The sequence below is a fragment of the Hypanus sabinus genome, chromosome 19, assembly GCF_030144855.1.
Source record: "Hypanus sabinus isolate sHypSab1 chromosome 19, sHypSab1.hap1, whole genome shotgun sequence".
Classification (NCBI taxonomy): domain Eukaryota; kingdom Metazoa; phylum Chordata; class Chondrichthyes; order Myliobatiformes; family Dasyatidae; genus Hypanus; species Hypanus sabinus.
The window spans coordinates 14,965,538-14,986,827 of NC_082724.1; the positions used below are offsets into that span (position 1 = coordinate 14,965,538).

The 21,290-nt window shown below is 41.2% G+C and overlaps 1 protein-coding gene across 1 annotated transcript in view; it reads left to right on the plus strand.

Moving 5' to 3' along the window:
- Positions 1–21,290, plus strand: part of slc6a11b (solute carrier family 6 member 11b) — a 186,711-nt gene that overhangs the window by 14,422 nt on the left and 150,999 nt on the right. Inside the window, exon 6 of the mRNA XM_059944061.1 lies at positions 9,296–9,428. Within this exon, the coding sequence (XP_059800044.1) occupies positions 9,296–9,428 (133 nt within the window). The remainder of the gene's footprint in view (positions 1–9,295; positions 9,429–21,290) is intronic.

Below are 21,290 nucleotides of genomic sequence, written 5' to 3' on the forward strand. Positions count from 1 at the left end.
TATCCCAGAAGTGTTTAACTCTAGTTCTACATGATATCCAAAGATAAAACTGCTGTATTTTTCAGGCTGGCATAATAGGAAAGCTGATTAGAACGAAGCAAGTAAAGCATCAGTCACTTTAAGATTTAACAAAGGAGTGACTGACAGTTCAATTGTGAAAGACTTCCTTTGAACACCATGGAAACACGGTCTGTAAGTGTGGAAGTGCTCCAGTGTGGATAAAATATCGACTTCTCGTCCTTTCAATGGTGCTTCAGTACCTATTTGGTGGACGGAATTAATGTTTCAGTCCTCATTCAGGAAGGTAGTGTGTTGAAAGTCCGCAACATCAGTTCCAGGATTCAGGAGTCCCCTGACAGCAGACAAAGGCAATGAAACCTGCTCATGCCTATTTTCGGGTGTCATTCGGCTGAAGAGTCTTAGCTGTGGCATATTGATTACCGCTAGAGAGAAGCAATGATAGTAGCGAGGGCAAATGAATGCATTTTGGGCTCACACAAAAAAAAATTCTCCTATTTATATACCAACATTAACGAAGGCAGTTTGTCCTAAAATGCAGGTGTAGTCACTGTTGTGACGTAGTAGATGGTAGGATAATATACAGTGCTATGGCAGCTTGAGAGAATTTGAAATCTTACCCAACACTTTGAGGAAAGATGGTTGACTTTCAAAAAGGAAGTGGTGCCTGAGGGTCAGGGGTAAACTTACATGATGTGATCCTCACCAGTGTAGCTTTCTCAAGTGCATGTATCTGTGGCAGTGTTGGTACCAATGCCTACTCTGGTGTTGTGTGTTGCACACAGGACAGACGGAAAATATTGGAACTTAAGATCCAGAAGGAAGGATTACGCCATTGTACCTGCTCTAACATTCAACAGGGTCATGGATGGACTTTAATCCCAGTGCCACTTCCCTGCACTAATCACATATCCCTTAATATCTACAAATCTAGTAGACTCTTCCTTAATATGTTCAGTGCTTGTGTTACGACATGCAGTTGACCATGCTGGTCTCTAGGGTTTAGATGCTCCAACTCTGCAGTATGGCTAGTTGGTGTGACCCCTTTAAAAATTCAGGCCACCCTGCTAATTATGCCATGCTTTGATGCCAGGATTTTAATACTTAAAGTCCACATGAACTGAGGTTCAGTGCTGAATCGTCAGTTCAACTTTGGATTTTCATCTAGCACCTAGTTTAGAATCCTGTCTTCATTTCGTATCGTGCCTCGAATCTAGTCTCAGATACTCCAGGACTTCAGTCCTAACCATCTTCACCTACGTCTCTTGTCACAACCCGAGGCACCACAACCATTCTGGGAGCAAGAATTTCAAAGATGTACTGGCCTTTGCAAGAAGAAATCTCTTCTTATTTTTGACTTGTCACAGTCAAGGGAACCATCATCACTGACTTTAGAGATCATTTAAAAAAAATAAAACAGTGTACAGGCCCAGTTTACTTAAGATCTCCTCATACAACAAACCCATCTTCCTCATACTTAATCTAGTGAATGTTCACTGCATTCCATAATCACAAGTACACCCCTGTTTGGATAGGACAATTGGACTGTACACAATATTCCAGATACCATCTCATCATGACTCTATATAAGACCATAAGATATTGGAGCAGAATTAAGCCATTTGGCCCATTGAGTCTACTGCACCATTTCTTCATGTTGATCTATTTTGCCTCTCAGCCCCAATTTCCTGCCTTCTCCCCATATCCCTTCATGCCCTGATGAATCAAGAATCTATCCATCTCTGCCATAAATATATATATATATATATATAAAGACTTGGCTTCCACTGGTTGTGGCAATAAATTTCATGGATTCACTATTCCTTGGCTAAAGAAATTCCTCTTCATCTCTGTTCTATTCTGAGATTCTCCCACTATAGGAAACATCCACTCCACATCCACTCTATCGAGGCCTTGTAACATTCGATAGGTTTCATTGAGGTCACCCCTCATTCTTCAGAATTCCAGTGAATACAGGCCTGAAACCACAACATGCTCTTCGTACGACAAGCTGTTCAATCCTGGAATCATTTTCTTGAACCTCCTTTGAACCCTCTCTTGTGTCAACACATCCTTTCTAAGATAAGGGACCCAAAAGAGCTTACAATACTCCAAGTGAGGCCTCACCAGTGCCTTATAAAGCCTCAACATTACATCCTTGCTTTTATAATTATGACAAGATGCCGTATACTCAAATACATTTGCAGTAGAGGTCAACATATCAAGATCTTTATTAATTGTTTGTTAAACCTGCATGTAAATTTCCAGTGATATGAGTACAAAGGCACTTAAATCTATCAACACCTTTCCTTGCTTTTAACCAAAGTGTCTCCATATTTTATTCTATCTTTATGTATTTCCTCATTCAATAATCCATTTATATTTCCCTGAAACATCTCTACAGGTGCCTGACAACCTCCTAGATTGTCAGCAAATGTGGGTTATAACTTGGTAGGTGCCTGGGTTGTACTGTCAGAGGTAACAGTGGAAGCAAATATACGGGGATTCAAGATGCTTTAAGATAGGCACAAGGATATGCAGAGAGTGGAAGGTTATAGATTATGTGCAGGCAGAAAGGTTCAGTTAAATTTGACATCATGTTTGTCAGAGACATCATGGGATGAACGGTCTGATCTTGTGTTGTTCTGTGTTCATGATACACTGTGAACCAGGCTTTTGATGTGGACTGTAAATAGCTTGAATCCCAGCACAGATTCCTGTGGGGCCTCCACTTCCAGAGCACCTTGTTCCTCCCTCAGTTTCCCCCTCATTAATAATCTCTGTTCACGTCAGTCCGCAATCCTTTGGTCCATTAATTTTTCCAGTATCACGTGCCCTAATCTCGTTTATGGTATAATGGATGGTGAGGTGGAGGTACATCACTACCAAAGGAGGTGTAAAATGGTCCTTCCCTCTGTTAGACCATTAGAACATAGGACATCGGAGCAGAATTAGGCCATTATGCCCATTGAGTATGCTCCGCCATTCAATCATGGCTGATCCTTTTTTCTCCTCCTCAGTCCCACTCCCTGGCCTTCTCCCCGTAACCTTTGATGCCATGTCCAATCAACAACCTATCAAGCTCTGCCTTAAACAGACCTTATGACCTGGCCTCTACAGCTGCCTGTGGTAACAAATTCCACAAATTCACCACCCCCGGCTAAAGAAAATTCTCCACATCTGTTTTGAATTGACATTCCTCTATCCTGAGGCTTTTCCCTCTTGTCCTAGACTCCCCCATGTTTCCCATCATGGGAAACATCCTTTCTACATCTACTCTGTCTTAGACTTTTCAACGCTTGAAAGATTTCAATGATATTCCCCCCCCCCCCCCATCCTTCTAAATTGCAGTTGAGTACAGGCCCAGAACTATCAAACGTTCATTGTACGATAATCCTTTTATTCCCAGAATCATCCTTGTGAACCTCCTCTGAACACTTTCCAATGCCAACAAATCTTTTCTTAGATGAGGAGCTCAAAATTGTTCGCAATACTCAAGGTGAGGCCATGCCTGTGCTTTATAAAGCATTACATCCCTGCTCTAGAATTCTAGACCTCTTGAAATGAATGCTAACATTGCATTTGCCTTCCTCATCACCTACTCTGCCTGCAAGTTAACCTTTAGATTCCCAAGTTCCTTTGTATCTTAGGTTTTTGGATTTTCTCCCCTTTTAGTGAATAGTCTGTGCATTTATTTCTACTGCCAAAGTGCATGCCCATGCATTTTCCAACATTGTATTTCATTTGCCACTTACTTATCTAATCTCCTAATCTCCTTCTGCAGCCTTCCTGTTTCCTTAACACTACCTGCCCCTCCTCCAATCTTCACATCATATGAAAACTTGGCACAAAGCCATCTATTCCATAATCCATATAATTGATGTACAGCATAAAAGGAAGCAGTCCCATCACTGACACCTGCAGAACACACTAGTCACTGGCAGCCAACCAGAAAAGGATCCTTTCATTCCCACTCACTGCCTCCTACCAATCACCCAATGCTCTAACCATGCCAGTAACTTTCCTGTAATACCATGGGCTCTTAACTTGGTAAGCAGCCTCATGTGCACCTTATCAAAGGCCTTATGAAAGTCCAAATATACAACATCTACTGCATCCCCTTTTATCTATTCTACTTGTAATCTCCTCAGAACTTTTCAACAGGTTCAACATGATTAAGGAAACCATGCTGACTTTGTCCTATCTTATCCTATGTCGCCAAGTACTCCATAACCTCACCCTTAACAATTGACTCTTAACATCTTCCCAACCACTGAAGTCAGGCTAACTGGTCTATAATTTATTTTCCTCTGCCTCACTCCCTTCTTGGAGAGTGGGGTGACGTTTGCAATTTTCCACTCCTCTGGCACCATCCACTGATTTTTCAGAGATCATTACTTTAATTTCTGCTGCTACTTCCTTCAGAACTCTAGGGTGCTGTTCAACTGGTCTGGATGACTTATCCTTAGGTCTTTCAGCTTTTTGAGCAACTTCTCCCTTGCAATAGTAACTGCACTCACTTCTCTTCCCTCACGGTCTTCAACATCTGGCACACTGCTAGAGTCATCCACAATGAAAACTGATGCAAAATACTCATTTAGTTCATCTGCCATCTTCTTGTTACCCGTTACTGTTTCTCTAGCCTCATTTTCTAGCTGTCCTATATCCACTCTCATCTCTTTTATTTTTTTACATATTTGAAAAAGCTTTTACAATCCACTTTGATATTGTTTGCTAGCTTGCTTTCATATTTCATCTATTCCCTCCTAATGATTTTTCTAGTTGCTCTCTGTAGGGTTTTAAAAGCTTCCTAATTCTCTGTCTTCCCACTAGTTTTTGTTTTGTTTTATGCTCTCTCTTTTACTTTTACATTAGCATTGACTTCCCTTGTCCACCATGGTTGTACTTTTTTGCCATTTGAGTACTTCTTCATTTTTGGAATACATCTATCCTGCATCGTCCTCATCTATTTATAGAAACTCACGCCATTTTCTGTTCTGTTGTTATCCCTGCCAGCATCTCCTTCCAGTTTGCTTTGGCCACCTCCTCTCTCATACCACTGTAATTTCCTTTACTCCACTGAAATACTGCTACATCAGACTTTACTTTCTCCCTATCAAATTTCAAGTTGAACTCAATCATTGTGATCACTGCCTCCAAAGGGTTCTATTACCTTGAGCTCCCTAATCACCTTCAGTTCATTACATAGTGCCCAATCCAGTATAACTGACACACAAAATGCTGGTGGAACACAGCAGGCCAGGCAGCATCTATAGGAAGAATCACTGTCGATGTTTCGGGCCGAGACCCTTTGTCAGGACTAACTGAAAGGAAAGATAGTAGGAGATTTGAAAGTAGTGGGGGGGAGGGGGAAATACGAAATGATAGGAGAAGACTGGAGGTGGTGGGGTGAAGCTAAGAGCTGGAAAGGTGATTGGCAAAAGGGATACAGAGTTGGAGAAGGGAAGGTATGGGATGGGAGGCCTAGGGAGAAAGGGGGAGGGGAATAACAGGGAGATGGAGAACTGGCAGAGTGATGGGCAGAGTGAGATAAAGAAGGGGTGGGGGAAAAAATAAATAAATCAGGGATGGGGTAAGAAGGGGAGGAGGGGCATTAATGGAAGTTAGAGAAGTCAATATTCATGCCATCAGGTTGGAGGCTACCCAGAAGGTATGTAAGGTGTTGTTCCTCCAACCTGAGTGTGGCTTCATCTTGACAGTAGAGGAGGCCATGGATGATGTATCAGAATGGGAATGGGACGTGAAATCAAAATGTGTGGCCACTGGGAGATCCTGCTTTCTCTGGCGGACAGAGCGTAGGTGTTCAGTGAAATGGTCTCCCAGTCTGCATTGGGTCTCACCAATATATAAAAGGCCACACCGGGAGCACCGGACACAGTATACCACACCAGCCAAGTCACAGGTGAAGTGTCGCCTCACCTGGAAGGACTGTCTGAGGCCCTGAATGGTGGTGAGGGAGGAAGTGTAAGGGCAGATGTAGCACTTGTTCCACTTACAAGAATAAGTGCCAGGAGGCAGAATGGTGGGAAGGGATGGGGGGGTGGAATGAGTGGACAAGGGAGTTGCGTAGGGAGTGATCCCTACGGAAAGCAGAAAGGGGGGAGGGAAAGATGTACTTGGCAGTGGGATTCCATTGGAGGTGGCGGAAGTTACAGAGAATTATATTTTGGATCGGGAGGCTGTTTTATTATTGTCATTTCAACCATAACTGCTGATACAGTTCACAGTAAAAACAAAATGTTTTTCAGGACCATGGTGCTACATGAAACACCATTTATTGCAATGCCTGCACAAAACAGTGTAATAAAGAAGACAATAGACACAGCAGAGGGCAGTAAGTTGGTGTCAGTCCAGACTCTGGGTATTGAGGAGTCTGATAGGTTGGGGAAAGAAACTGTTACATAGTCTGGTTGTGAGAGCCCGAATGCTTCGGTGCCTTTTCCCAGATGTCAGGAGGGAGAAGAGATTGTATGAGGGGTATGTGGGGCCCTACATAATGTTGTTTGCTTTGCGGATGCAGCATGTAGCGTATATTCTTCCATGACCTTGTGGGTTTCCGTCAGATGCCCTGGTTTCCTCCCACAGTCCAAAGAGCTGCTGGTTAGTAGGTTAATTGGCCATTGTAAATTGTCCTGTGATTGCTGGGCAGTGCAGCTCAATAACTTTAAAAACATTCTATCTGTCACTAAGGGGCTATTTGCAGTATTGGTAGTTCTTGATTAGTAAGGTTGTCAAAGGTTATTGGAAGAAGGCAGGAGAATGGGGTCGAGAAGGACAATGAGCCAGCCATGGTGGAGTGGCGGAGCCACCTGGTTACAAGGAACATGTTTTATTTCCATGTGGACAGCACCGGAAGGATTGAACCCTGGTTGCTGGATTTGTGAGCCAGCAGCCATATTAACTCTACCACCAGACCCCTCATCTCTGTTCCTAGCAGCACTAAATGAGGTAGATTTAGAATATAAATGGCAGCTCAAAAGACTATGCCTCGGTGGATCTTCAGCAGAACGCAGCGCTAATTTCATGGACTGGCATATCCTTCCTTATACCGCTATCATTGAAATAAGCAGCGGGTGCGATGGTGAATGTAGGAGATCACGCTTGGGGCTCTGCAAGGCATGTCAGAACAAGGGATTCTGACCTGATGAAGCTACCACGCAGGATTAAAAGTGCACTAAGCGACCAAAGCACAAAGTTTTTGAAATAGCTCAGCGATGTCACAAACGATGTACCAGATCAAAGTTCTACAGTTCTGTCATATCCTGCCCCATGATCATCCCAATCCCTAACGAGCGAACCCATCCGGAGAGTACACAAGTAGGTTGAAGTGAAGACTTTGGGCTCTGACAATATCTCATCAATAGTTTGCTTTGAGGGTGTTAGGGCACTTTCTGGATATATGACAAATATTAAGTTAAACAGCAGCCCATCTTTAGACGTGAAAATGGATGATAGATTAAATTTGAAATTTAGATTAAATGTGAACATTAGTTGATTGAAAACCAGACAATGCTGATTAATATTCATTTCGGGTGCCTGGAGTGTGGGTGCAAAGAAGGAGGTGTGTGAGAAATATATGTAATTCAAAGGAAGCATTGTAACTCAAATAGTCCTGCTGTTAGCTTATAAAATGTCATGTAAGATTGGGTCAAGCAGCCGCCTTCTTCTGAGACTGTCTCATTTTCTGAATAAAGTACATCTATATCCACTAGCTTCCGTGTCTGGTGACTTTGTTCACGTTTCAACAGGGGGCATACTCTGGAACTGCCCACGCCTCCAGCCATTATGCTCCAGTACAACCGTGCAATATGGACAATTGTTTCCTACTTCAACCATCAAGCAAGTGTTGGAAAGTGACTAAAGTGCAAGAATCAGCAGGTTCCAAAAATAAGAACAGAAAATGCTCAATAGTCAGAAGGACAGGAAGCATCTGCTGGAAGAGTAACCGTGTCACCCGGACCAGATGAACTGCACCCTAGTGTCCTGAAGGAGGTAGTGATAGAGATTGTGGAGGCGTCAGTAATGACCTTTCAAGAATTGTTGGGCTCTGGCATAGTTCTGTATGTCTGGAAAATTGCAAATGTCACCCCACTCTTTAAGAAAGGAAATTATAGACTAGTTAGCCTGACCTCAGTGGTTGGGAAGATGTTGGAGTCAATTATTAAGGAGAGGTTATGGAGTACTTGGTGACATGGGACAAGATGGGACAAAGTCAGTATGGTTTCCTTAAGGGAAAATCTTGCCTGATTAACCTATTGGAATTCTTTGAGGAGATTACAAGTGGGATAGATGAAGGGGATGTAGTGGATGTTGTATATTTGGATTTTCAGAAGGCCTTTGACTAGGTGCCACACATGAAGCTCTAATTGGTGTTGGAGGTGACACATAATACACACACGAGCAAAAATTACGCAATCATCTTCAAACAGTGTTGATGAATCTTTGACCAGAGGAACAAAATAATGTATTGTACTTTCCTTGGAAAAATTCTCATGTTTCTTCAAATATAAGAATTTAGCTTTTTGTCAAGTTTTTCAGGTGTGCGTGTATCTCAAGTAAACTTAAATTTGATAAATTTACAGTCGTTAGTCCCCAACACTCTGGCATCCTTGGAATAATAAATATTGGCACAGGGAAATTCTGTTAAACACAGTCAAAACATTCAGTTCTGACCATCAAACTTTAGAAAATATATGAAAGTCATAGAGTTGAAATAATACCAAAATGGTTCTACGGATGAAGGATTTCCACTCGAATGTCTGAGCACAGAAACTGTGATTCTCCTTGGAGCAAGGAAAGTGAGAGGAAATTTCAAGGATATTACTGACCTTGGACTACATGCAGACCCTTCCTTAATGCAACCTAAACTTTATATTAATATGCTAAAATCCTACATTTAAAAACTATAAAAACTATATTGCATTGAAGAGAATCAAGATTGCAGGTAGAGTTTAGAATCATCAAATTCAATATCATAGAAGTCTATTATATAAAATATATAATATAGAATTAATGTAGAATAATAGATTATTATTATAAATAAACTATTTATATTTAGGATGTATTAACTTAATCAAATAAGTCACACCAATTAAGTGTATTTATAGAGATGTTATATATACTGTTTTCAGTTATAATTTCTGGCTAAAAATGACAATTGGCAGATTGTTACCAACTTATCTGGTACTTTTTACAGCAGTTTATGAAAAATATATTTAAATATGTTTTTTGATAAAATGTTATTGGTAATTCTTAGACGTAGAGTGCTTGGATTATCACAAGGAATTGAATATATTGGACACATACGATGGGAACTTGCTCTGTGTCTTCTTGCTGCTTGGATAATTTGTTACTTCTGCATTTGGAAAGGACCAAAGTCCACTGGAAAGGTAAGCTTAAACCTTCATACTTAGTCCTATTAAAATCTTGAGATTGAACTATAGGCATTGTTGAATGCTGTTTTAAAAAGTGTTTTGGAGAATTCAGTTCTCTGGTAGGAATATGTGTTGGCTTCTTAACCATGGTATTTAATAAAGTCTGACATCACTGAATCTAATTCTACTGCAAGATAAGTGATTCTTTTAGTTATTTATTTCAGCTTGGATTATTTATTTTACAAAACTAATAGATGAAATGCATTGCTTCCAAGTAAACTGACAATAGGAATATACTAAGCTGAAATATGCAATGAAGTATGCTGAAATATGCTATGCAGAAATAACTGATTTTGTCTTTAAAACTATTTTCTTTTATACCTACTAGTATACATCTTTTATACATCATTACTAGTTTTTAATCTGAAAGATGATGGTTTATGTACAGTTTTCTCATAGACAGGCGTCTTTTATATTTGTATTTGGTAGGCCCCTCAATGCTATCATTCACTGCCATACTTCCCTCTTTAGGTGAAAATGAAGAATTACCACAACTGAGCATTTACTCATTGCTGTAATGAAAAAAAAAATCAATGACTACAAGGTTAATAGAATAAACGGGTGTTCCCCATTTGCCAATTGAGGAGTATCCCACATTGTGTCTCATTCCCTCTGGAGGCATATTAAGCACCAAGAAAACGTGTTCAATCAGAGAATCCTTGGCCAAAGTTGAAATATAATCATCTAACTTATTGCTGTCTTTGGTTGTTGGCCACTAAATTTAAATGAAAGGCTGTACATGTAACACAAAGTATTGTGTATAAATATTTTTACAAGATGTATAAATATCAGGGAGGAGGTATAGGAACCCGAGAACATTCGCAGATGCTGGAAATACAAAGCAACACACACAAAATTCTGGAGGAACTTGGTAGATCTACCAATCAGGCAACATTTACGGAAAAGTGTAAACAGTTAACGTTTCAGGCTGAAACCCTTCAAGACCCCTCTTTGAGTCCTGAAGGAGACAGAGGAGCCTAAAGGCAAACTCTCAGTGATTCAGGAACAGCTTCTTCCCCTCTGCCATCAGATTTCTGAATGGACATTGAACCCATGAACACCTCCTCAATACTTTTTAGCACTACTTATTTAGTATTTAACTATTTTGTATATATATATAAATACATACACACTTGCTGTAATTTATGGGTTTATTATTATATATTACAATGTACTGCTGCTATACAACAACAAATTTCATGACAAATGCTGTTGATATTAAACCTGATTCTGGTAATAATAATCAGAGAAGTGATGAAGCCAGTACCAAATTATAGCAATGTAATACCCGCTCAGGATCTCCAGCATCTCTTGTGTTTATGAGCAAATTTATTATTTGTTTCTGGATTCACAATGAATAATTGAGATGAGATGATGTCTTAAATCAGAAATTTTTACAGCATTTGTAGACAAAGTCGATGTAAATTTTATTATTAAAGTACATATTGTATATGTCACCACTTACAACCCTGAGATTCATTTTCCTGCCGGCATACTCAGCAAATCAATAGAATGGTGACTAGCAGGGTCAGTGAAACATCAGCCAGAGTGCAGAACACAACTGTGCAAATGTAGATATAAACAAACAGCAATAAATAAGGAGCACATCAGATAACAAGGGAATATTTAAATGAGATCCTTGGTTGTGGGAACATCTCAATGGATGGGCACTGAGTGTAGTTATCCCCTTTTGTTCAAGAGCCTGATGGTTGAAGAGTAGTAACCGTTCTTGAACTTGGTGATGCAAGTCCTGAGGCTCTTGTACCTTCTATCTGATGGCAGCAGGGAGGTAAATAATAGACAGTAATGAAAGTTTATAGTAATTAGTTGAAACCCCTTTGGTAGCATGTTTAGGAATGAGTGTAAAGACACTCAGTCATACCAATGTAGAGGAGTGCATAAACTTTTGTTTAAGTCTATTCCCCCTGTGTGTTTATAAGCACAGCCTAGTCTGTGGTGTACATGGTATGTGCTGTGGGTTTTTTAACAGTGGAAAAAAAAAACAAGTTGTGCTTGTCAAGCCTTTGGAATAATTAAGTTTGCTTGAATACTTTTTTTAACAATAATAGCAAAATAAGATCTAATGTGCAACCCACGCAGACATAATTTTTGGGCTGGCGTCATCTTCCTTACATTTATGCTAATTAAGTTGCTATCTTATCCATAATATGGCACACTGATTGGAGGGGGACAAATATCCTAGCAAGGAAATTTGCTTTTGCCGCAGGGAGTCCTTACAGTAGTTTTGACGCAGGAGTGAGACCCGAGAAAGCAAAGTCAGTGAGAAGACAGGGGTGTAACGACCAAAGAATGTAAGCATAGCTATCAGAATAACCATGTTTACAGTAAAAGGGTACTGAGTCATAGAAAAGTACAACACAGAAACAAACCCCTCGGCCCATCTAGTCCAGGCTGAGCCATTTATAATATAAGGCCACTACTTTGTAAGACCACTGCTTTAAATTTCATTTATTTCAATGTATGCAGCTTAACAGATACAGCAGATGAATCGAGAGTGTGGATTGCTTCTAGTGACTGGGATATTGTGGCCATGAGAAAAAGGGTGGTTGACAGAAGGAGAGGCTCAATTTTCTGGGATACCGATGTTCTGGGCATGACAGAAGGACTGATGGGAGTGGAGGTGTGAATGATAAGGAAAGACATGATGGTAGTGCTTAGAGAAGATTCTCTTGAGAGATAATTGAAGGAGGATGTAGAGATTTTTTTTCCTTAAAGGAAATTCCTGTCTGACAAACCTAGTGCAATTTTTGAGGAAATTACAAGTAGGCTAGACAAGGGAGATGTAGTGGATGTTGTGTATTTGGATTTTCAGAAGGCCTTTGACAAGGTGCCGCACATGAGGCTGGTAAACAAGGTAAGAGCCCATGGAATTATGGGAAAGTTACATATGTGGATAGAGCATTGGTTGATTGGCAGGAAACAGAGAGTGGGAGTAAACAGATCCCATTCTGGTTGGCTGCCGGTTACCAGTGGTGTTCCACAAGGGTCCATGTTGGGGCCACTTTTTTTACATTGTATATCAACGATTTAGATTATGGAATAGATGGCTTTCTGGCTAAGTTTGCTGATGATACAAAGATAGTTGGAGGGATTGGTAGTGCTGAGGAAGAGAGTCTGCAGAGAGACTTGGATAGATTGGGGGAATGGGCAAAGAAGTGGCAAATGAATTACAATGTTGGAAAGTGTACAGTCATACACTTTGGTAGAAGAAATAAATGGGCGGACTATTATTTAAATGGGGAGAGAATTCAAAGTTCTGAGATGCATTGGGGCTTGGGAGTCCTCGTGCAAGATACCCTTAAGATTAACCTCCAGGTTGAGTTGGTGGTGAAGAAGGCGAATGCAATGTAGGCTTTCGTTTCTAGAGGAATAGAGTAGAGGAGCAGGGATGTGATGTTGAGGCTCTATAAGGCACTGGTAAGACCTCACTTGGAATACTGTGTGCAGTTTTGGGCTCCTTATTTACGAAAGGATGTACTGACGTTAGAGAAAGTTCAGAGAAGATTCACTAGAATGATTCCAGGAATGAGAGGGTTAACATATGAGGAACGTTTGACCACTCTTGGACTGTACTCCTTGGAGTTTAGAAGAATGAGGTGGACCTCATAAAAACATTTCGTATGTTGAAAGGCATGGACAGAGTGGATGTGACAAAGTTGTTTCCCATGATGGGGGAGTCTAGTACGAGAGGACATGACTTGAGGATTGCAGGGCGCCCATTCAGAACAAAGATGTGAAAAAAAAATTTAGCCAGAGGGTGGTGAATGTATGGAATTGTTGCCACGGGCGGCAGTGGAGGCCAAGTCATTAGGTGTATTTAAAGCAGAGATTGACAGGTAACTGAGTAGTCAGGGCATCAAAGGTTATGGTGAGAAGGCAGGAGAATGGGACTAAAGGGGAGATTGGATCAGCTCATGATGAAATGGCGGAGCAGACTAGATGGGCCGAATGGCCAACTTCTGCTCCTTTGTCTTATGGTCTAAGTAAGAAGGGGATGGTCACCTTTGTCGGGCTATGCTATAACTCCACCCCAATAATCACTGGGATCTTGAGAAGCACATATGTTGGGGAATTTTCATGAAATAGTTTGAGTACTAGAGTAGTACCAGTGATAGATTTCAATTTTTCTAATATTGACTAGGCTACGTAGTGACATCAGGTTGTTATAGTCAGGAGTGGTAATGGGGATAAGCTCTCACACACAACCTATTAAATGCTCCCAATGCGTGCAACTCAAATAGCTTCTGACAACCAGACCCAGCTCCTCGCCTTCAAGCACGGCTTAGCTAGTAGAGACAATTCTCTTTTTGTTCATTGTTTTTTTTCAGTTCTTCTATTGTCAATGCAAACGTCCATTTCTAACTTACTCCGTTCTTAAAACATCAATCTTTAATTTCTTTGTTTTAACTCCCATGTTTTCCCTTCAGCCAGTTTATGTTTTTTTCCACTTTCCTCAAGATAGACCATGTCCTTTTCCTTGTGACAGATGATAGGTTAACTCCCAGTGAATCTGCTGACGGCTACAGTTTGACTTCTGCTTCTCGGAGTGCTCTGAGTTTCTGCTGTAGGCTTCTAAGCATCTTCTGTGTGCCCTCGACGGGACTGTTATCCAATTACACGGCTGTTCAGTCTGATGTTACCATAAGTTTTAGGATGTCATCAAGATTAAACGGTGAGAGGATTTTCCTGAATGTGCAGCATTTTAAGTCTGTCAGCGTGGTGTCAGTTAACAGAAGATCCCTCCATTCCAGATTGTACAGGAATGCTGAACTGTTTTGCCCATCGACATATGGTCTTGTGAATGGCTACAAAGTTGAAACAGATCTGTATAAGGCGTTCAACACAGTTTTTCTCAGTGCCGAGGAACATGAATAGGATTAATATCATGTTGAACAAAAAGGTTTACAATAGGTATCTGCAAAGACAAACAATCTTAAATTGGAATCTCTTTCTCAGAATGGAAAACTTATAATTTTAGTATGTAAAATTGATACAATATATAAATGTGCAAGCATGTTTGGTAAAGACACCATGGAGGCAATTTTTAGAGTATCAGCTGAAAGACCCTGTTTCAAACTTTGAAAATACTCTACACCAGTATTTTCCAACTTTTAGCCCAACACCCCCCCAAAGCATTTTCATCCTTGCCAAAGCCCCCTCTGAAACACCTTTATATTTACCAATGCCCCTCTTAGGCACAATATACTTTCTGGCACCTCCATAGTGTAAAAACATATCTGCCACATGCTAACATGAGAAAAATGATTTTGCTTTAAATTGTTATTTGTCTTTAAACCTGGCTTGCACAGTACCTGTGCGCTGTACAGCAGCTTCAATATCTATGTTATCCTTGAGATTGATTGTTTTTAGCAAGAATTAAAATATCCGATTCAAGTTGTAACAGCAAAAGTCCCTATATGTAGCAATGTCTGAGTGGTTTCCGCTTGTGAGTGTGTGGTTCCCTGCACTGAAGCCTCTTTCAATAAGGTAGAAGGATGGAAATGTAATGAAGAGCAGTTTAGCTCTTCTCCAAAGTCCAGGAAACTTCATATGATAGTGCAGCCACACATCACAAAAACCAACATTTATGAAAAAGCATTTTTGCTTCTTCATCATTCTGAATTTCAATAATTTCTTCTTGCAGCTCTGTTCCTGTTCTTTCACTTTACAAAGAAATGGGTTTAACACCCAGCCAGAATTTTCAGATCATTCAAATCCTTGAAAATCCTTCTTCGGTAACTGCATGTATAAGCACTACTCTTGCAAACCATCGTCTGTGAACGAGTGTGCTGTACTTTCCATGCAGGGAAACTGTGTGTACATTTTCCCTCCAAAGCTTTGCTTATATATTTACAAATTTCCAATAAAAGTGGACATTGCACTTTTTCCCTGGATTAAATACAAATTCTCACCCTGCAATTTCATATTTAGAATGTTCATTTTGCCATACAAATTGGCCAGGTATGCCACATTTCCACATAGAATTTGAATCTTATTTCCCAAGCTCTTGGTAACTTTGAGCAAAAAATCAACCACATTGTCAAAAAGATCAAAGAAATGTTGTAAGCAGCAGCCTTTTGACAGCCAACACTCTTCAATGTGAAGAAGCCAGTATCCAAGCCCTTCATTGTTAACTTGGCATAAGCAGTGAAATATTCTGCTATTTAATGGATGAGCTTTAATTTTGTTGATAGCAGATATAACAAGAGTCATGCTTGAAAAGAGTCACTGGCTGAGGTTTTTGGCTGTGAGGTGTTGATGATTAACTGCACAATGGATTGCAAACAGACTTGGAATTTCTTTTTTCTTTAATGCTACTAAACAGGCACGGTGACCTGCATATATGGCGCTTCACCTAATGGAGAATAAATCATGTTCCTAATTGGAATACGTTTAGCCTCAATATACATCATTAGCTCATCCTAGATTGTTTCCCAGTTGATATTTGTTTAACTTTTTGCAGAAGAGAGTCTCTTCATAAACTTCTCCATTTTTGATCAACCATACTTATGCCATTAGCAAAGCCTCATTTTCTCGTATAGTTGACTCATCCATTTGTATCCCAAATTCTGTTTTTTGGTAGTTGATACTCAATGCTTTCTCTTATTTCATCAGTATGACGTGCTACAGTTATTGCTCAGAGGAATTGATTTTAACATACCCATATCCATGTTGAGAACAGCGGTGAGCATTTCTGATACAGCAGACTTTATTAATCTTTTACCAATTGTATGAGATTTTCCACACTTTGCTCTCATTTTGGAAATGTTATAAGAAGCAATGAGATCACTATCAAGGTCATTTTTAACTTTCTTAGCAAATGACTCAAGTTTGCAACACTTTTCAAATGCTTCTTTCATCTCCTGGAACTGAGTAATACCGTAAGTAGCCTTTTTAGGGTGTCTTTTATGGAAGTGTCACTGCAATCTTGATGGTTTCATGATTTTATTTGTACAGTATTACAAATAAGACAAATGGGACATCACTGATCTGATGGAAATGGAATAAAACTATACTCCAGGTATGTAACATTGTATTGGCGCCCTTTCTGTAGTTTCTGTTTCCTAGCAGGGTGAGAATTCAAGGCTTCACCGCCTTCAGACTCAGAGACTGGGCTGTATTTATCCATTATTAACAGGGTTAAAATAAAATGAAAAGCCTATCAGGTGCTGAGGACAAAATGAGTTGACACGGATGGAACGATGGTAGCGGCAAGCAAAGGAACAGCGAGGCGAAGCTGAAGATGGCCACAACAGCGAAAATTACGTCGACAAGGATTCAGATTGGAATCTGAAAATTAGTTGGGGATAGAGCTGGTGTTTGGCAAGCTACCTTTATACTGTCCACTTAGCATGATTGACCAATCACTTACGTTCTCATAATCCCCAAAGATGGTTCTTGACCACACATATGATGCTGAGGTCACTTTGAACACCTCAAGAGGAATCCTTGGGGTCGGCAGGTTTAGTGATTGCCTCTATTTTACCATTTGGTTCCAGCCTAGGCTGTATCATTGCGCGACCTGCTTTCCATAGATCTGTAGAGAAAGTTTAGAGGGTGTACTTACCAACTGTTAAATCGCATGAATTGGCCAGGGGGAACTGTTGGGCACCCTGGTTGCACTGATGTCTGTTTGGTTGGTAAGGTGGGATGAGATTGCTGAGTTTCATACGTGTTGTGATGACGAGTACTCACTGCCTGCAAAGCTATGGTTCTTCCTGTATTCCAACTCTTCGTCCTTTTTTTTGGAAGAGCCTGCTCTAGTTATGGTTGGTCAGCTCTCATGCCTCAAGTTAGGGTGCTCCCCCAAGAATCTTGGATGCTCCCCGGCGACTTTTATTCACCCTAATGCCCCATTAGGAATCATAACCACCCCCCTGAGGGTGGTGCCGTTCCCTTTGGGAATCACTAATATCGAGGAATCTACTCAGGAGGAAGAAATGCCGGATTTGGTGAACAAAGCGGGCCAGGTAACTGAAGAGAAACACTTTTGATCCAGTAATCACAACCTTATTAGTTTTGTAATGATTATGATCATCGTCATCTTCATCATGTGCTGTGTTGTATGACTTGGGCGATCATGGTCTCGTGACTGGGATCGCTCTTGGCAAATTTTTCTACAGAAGTGGTTTGCCATTGCCTTCAGGGCAGTGTCTTTACAAAACTGGTGATCCCAGCCGTTATCAATACTCTTCAGCGATTGTCTGACTGGTGTCAGTGGTCGCATAACCGAGACTTGTGATATGCACCAGCTGCTCACAGGAACCCCTCCACCACCTGGTTCACATGGCCCTGATCGGGTGGGGGGAGGTGGGGCAGTGTTGTTAAGCTTGAGTTACACTGCTAGCGAAATAAATTTTCTAAGGAAATTTGATTAAAGTTGATGGCATGCAGATCAGACATGGACTTTGAAGTAAAGGGAGCTTTATTCATGATATTGTGGGGAGTGGAACTGCTAACAGTGGGTTTCGAACTCCAAATAATACAGAGAGCACAGCTCCTTATATACATGTACAGATCGATTGGCAAAGCAAGGCTGTTGGATTAACCTTGTGAATTACAAAAGATAAGCTAGGTTCACATGCAGTTCACATGTGATAAGCTATACTCTTAACAACAGGCAAAGTAAAAAATTTAGTCCTGTGTACAGTTTTGTATTAACAGACAGTTTGTCTTATATCCTTGAGGCTAATTCTTCCAAGATAAGCAACTGCAAGCATTTATTCTAGGAATTGTGTTTGCTAAAAGCTAAGGCCATGTCTCCCACAAACTAAGCTGCAAATTGGTTTCCATACTCAAAAAAGCCAATGTTAACCCTTTGTCTATCAAAATCTTTAACTCACACTATTTTCCTCCACAATCCCCTCCTTTTTGATTGCAAGTTGAGCTGTAAATATCAGAATTAGTGAATGGGGCCTCATAACCTGGTGGTAGGGTTCTCATTTTTAAACATCCCTCTTCATTATACTCTGGGTCAGAAGTGTCAGTGTTAACTTGAGGGAACATGGAAACAGGGTGATTCGTCAAAGGGGGTGTGACTGCAGATATGAATCATGTGGCTAAAACATATACTATTATTACAGGGATAATAATTCCATAATGTACTGGCATTCTCCACCAATCATCAAAGGGCCAAAGGGCCCTCAGTTCCCAGGAGCGTATGATTATGGAATTCTTCTCCAATCTTGCATCTCTGTTTTGGACTTCTCTGGATATGGTCAGCCAAGTGGGTTACATTCTCAGATTCATCAGGAATATAGCTACAACATTCCCGCCCTGTAATGGCACACGTTCCTCCTTTCTCATCTAAAATAAAATCTAGGGCCATCCTTTTTCTCAGGGCCACAGTTTGAGTGGCTACCACGTCAGCTGTTAAGCCTAAATATGTATTGCAAGCGTAGGTAAGTCTAGGCGCTAAGGCAAAAAAGTCTATTGTTAGACAGTTCATTTTCCTTCTTTTCCATTACACTGTCGGACTCTGCAGGAGAGGGCTGATACAGCTAATACTTGGTTCCGTGCACCCAGTCAGCTTTGCCTTGTACCTTGGCCACCGTTAGTAGCACTTTGTAGGGTCCCTTCCACCTAGGAGAGAAAGAGAGTCTTTTCCAGTGCTTAACGTGTACATAATCACCTGGCTTAAATGGATGTGCATTTCCCTAACCAGGTTTGGGCAGGGCAACCGTCACTTTTCCTTGAACAATAGCTTCACCTAGAGCTGGCAATCGGCCAGAGTCTTGGAAGCCAGCAGCAGATCATCAGCATGTTATAAAACGACACTAGTTCCTGGCAACAGGAATGTATTCAAATCGCATCGTACAGGAGCTGCATAAACCGCTGGACTCTCAGTATTTCCCTGAGGCAACCTTGTCCGGGAGTATTGTTGTCCAATATATGTCAAGGCAAATGGGTATTGACTGTCTCATGCAGTGGACTGAGAAGAAGGCAGAGCAGAGGTCAAAGCAGAGGCAGAGCAGAGAGATTCCGATGGTATAGAGGCCAAAATGACAATTGTGTCCAGTACAACCGAGAAAATGGGCGGTACTATCTGGTTGACAGCCTGCAAACCTTGCATAATCTACCATTCATCTGGCTTGCCTGGTTTTGGGATTGGCAATGCCCACAGAGGAGGTCCATCACCTTCAGTCGAAGTGGAGGGGTCATACTGAGGAAAAGTGGATGGCCTTTCCTGTCTCGAAGGATACAAGAGATCCTGAAAGGGAGAGTCTTAAGGGGATTTGTCACTATCACTCCAGTATCTGGACCAAATAGGTTACGGCAATCAGAAGGGTGCCCTGAATTTGCTCTTTTAACCGTTTCACCATCAGATCCGGATCTTTGGGCTTAGAGGGGGCTTCATTCCCAGGGATAGGTGAGATATGGAGTGGTCTCCTTCCAGGAAGTAACTTATCTGAGAAGGGTGTAGCTTTATTTTGGCAACTGCCTCTTCAGGGCTATAAAATATTTGGCCCTTAAAGCACAAATTACAACGCTCTCCATCTTGGGCCTCAGCTTTTCCTTATGTCCATCAGCAACCTGAAAGAGTGTGATATTTCAGGTCGCAAACAATTGTTAAAAAGTTTGCACTCCTAAAAGTCCATTCTGTTCCACTTGTAGTCCTGCACTCTTTTCCCACGCATCTTTAAACCGGGAAGTGAAATCTGCAACAGGCTCATGCTTTTTTTTTATTGTTGGCATCCTGAGACCTATGCTGTCTGCCCCTGCTAGGATCGTCTCTTCAGTCTGTTCTAACCACCTCTGCCAGCATACTGGGGTTGCCTTCATCTCCAAATGCATTCGGTACCCAATCGTCATCTCCTGCCATTGTTCGGGGTACCTGCGTATGGATTGTACTATCAGGCAGTCCACTTTCCTTATGGCTATCACTAGGTCCTGCTATAGAGAGAATGCAGAGGAGATTTACAGGGATGCTGCCTGGATAGGAGAATGTGCTTTATGAGAATACATTGAGTGAACTTGTCCTTTTCTCCTTGGAGCGACAGAGGTTGAGGGTTGACCTGATAAGAGGTGTATAAGATGATGAGGGGCATTAATCATGTGGATAGTCAGAGGCTTTTTCCCAGGGTTGAAATGGCTAACACAAGGAGGTATAGATTTAAGTGCTTGGATGTAGATACAGGGAGGATGTCAGAGGCAAGTTTTTCACACAGAAAGTGGTGGGTGTATGGAATGGACTGCCAGCGAGGGTGGTAGAGCCGGATACAATAGGGTCTTTTAAGAGACTCTTAGATAGGTACATGGAGCTTAGAAAAATAGAGGGCTATGCGGTGGGGAAATTCTAGGCAGTTTCTAAGGTAGATTTCTTGGTGAGCACAACATTGTGGGCCGAAGGGCCTGTAATGTGCTGCAGATTTCTATGTTCTGTGTTCTATGTATCTCCACCTTGCCACCCAGTAGTTATAATGGTTAATAAAAAGATCCAACAGGTCCACAGGTTGAAGTCTGACCTGGATGAAGGCCAACTTTGAGGACAGTAGAAAGGATCCAGCTGGGGTCAACTGGGTGACTCAATTTAAAGGTAATGGATGAGTTGGCAACTGGGGGGGGGGGGCTTTTACAAGGGTCATACCAAGAGATCAGGAGTGGCATTTCCCTGTAAGACTCAAGAGTAGACAGACCACATGCATGAAACCCTGACTAACAAGAGATAACAGGGCGGTGGTCAAGCAAACATTGCTTTTAGGCAACTGGGTATGAATGAATCACTTGATGACTATAAAAAGTTTAAGAGCAGGCTCAAGGGGGAAATCAGGAGAACAAAAAGAGAGTGTAGGTTGG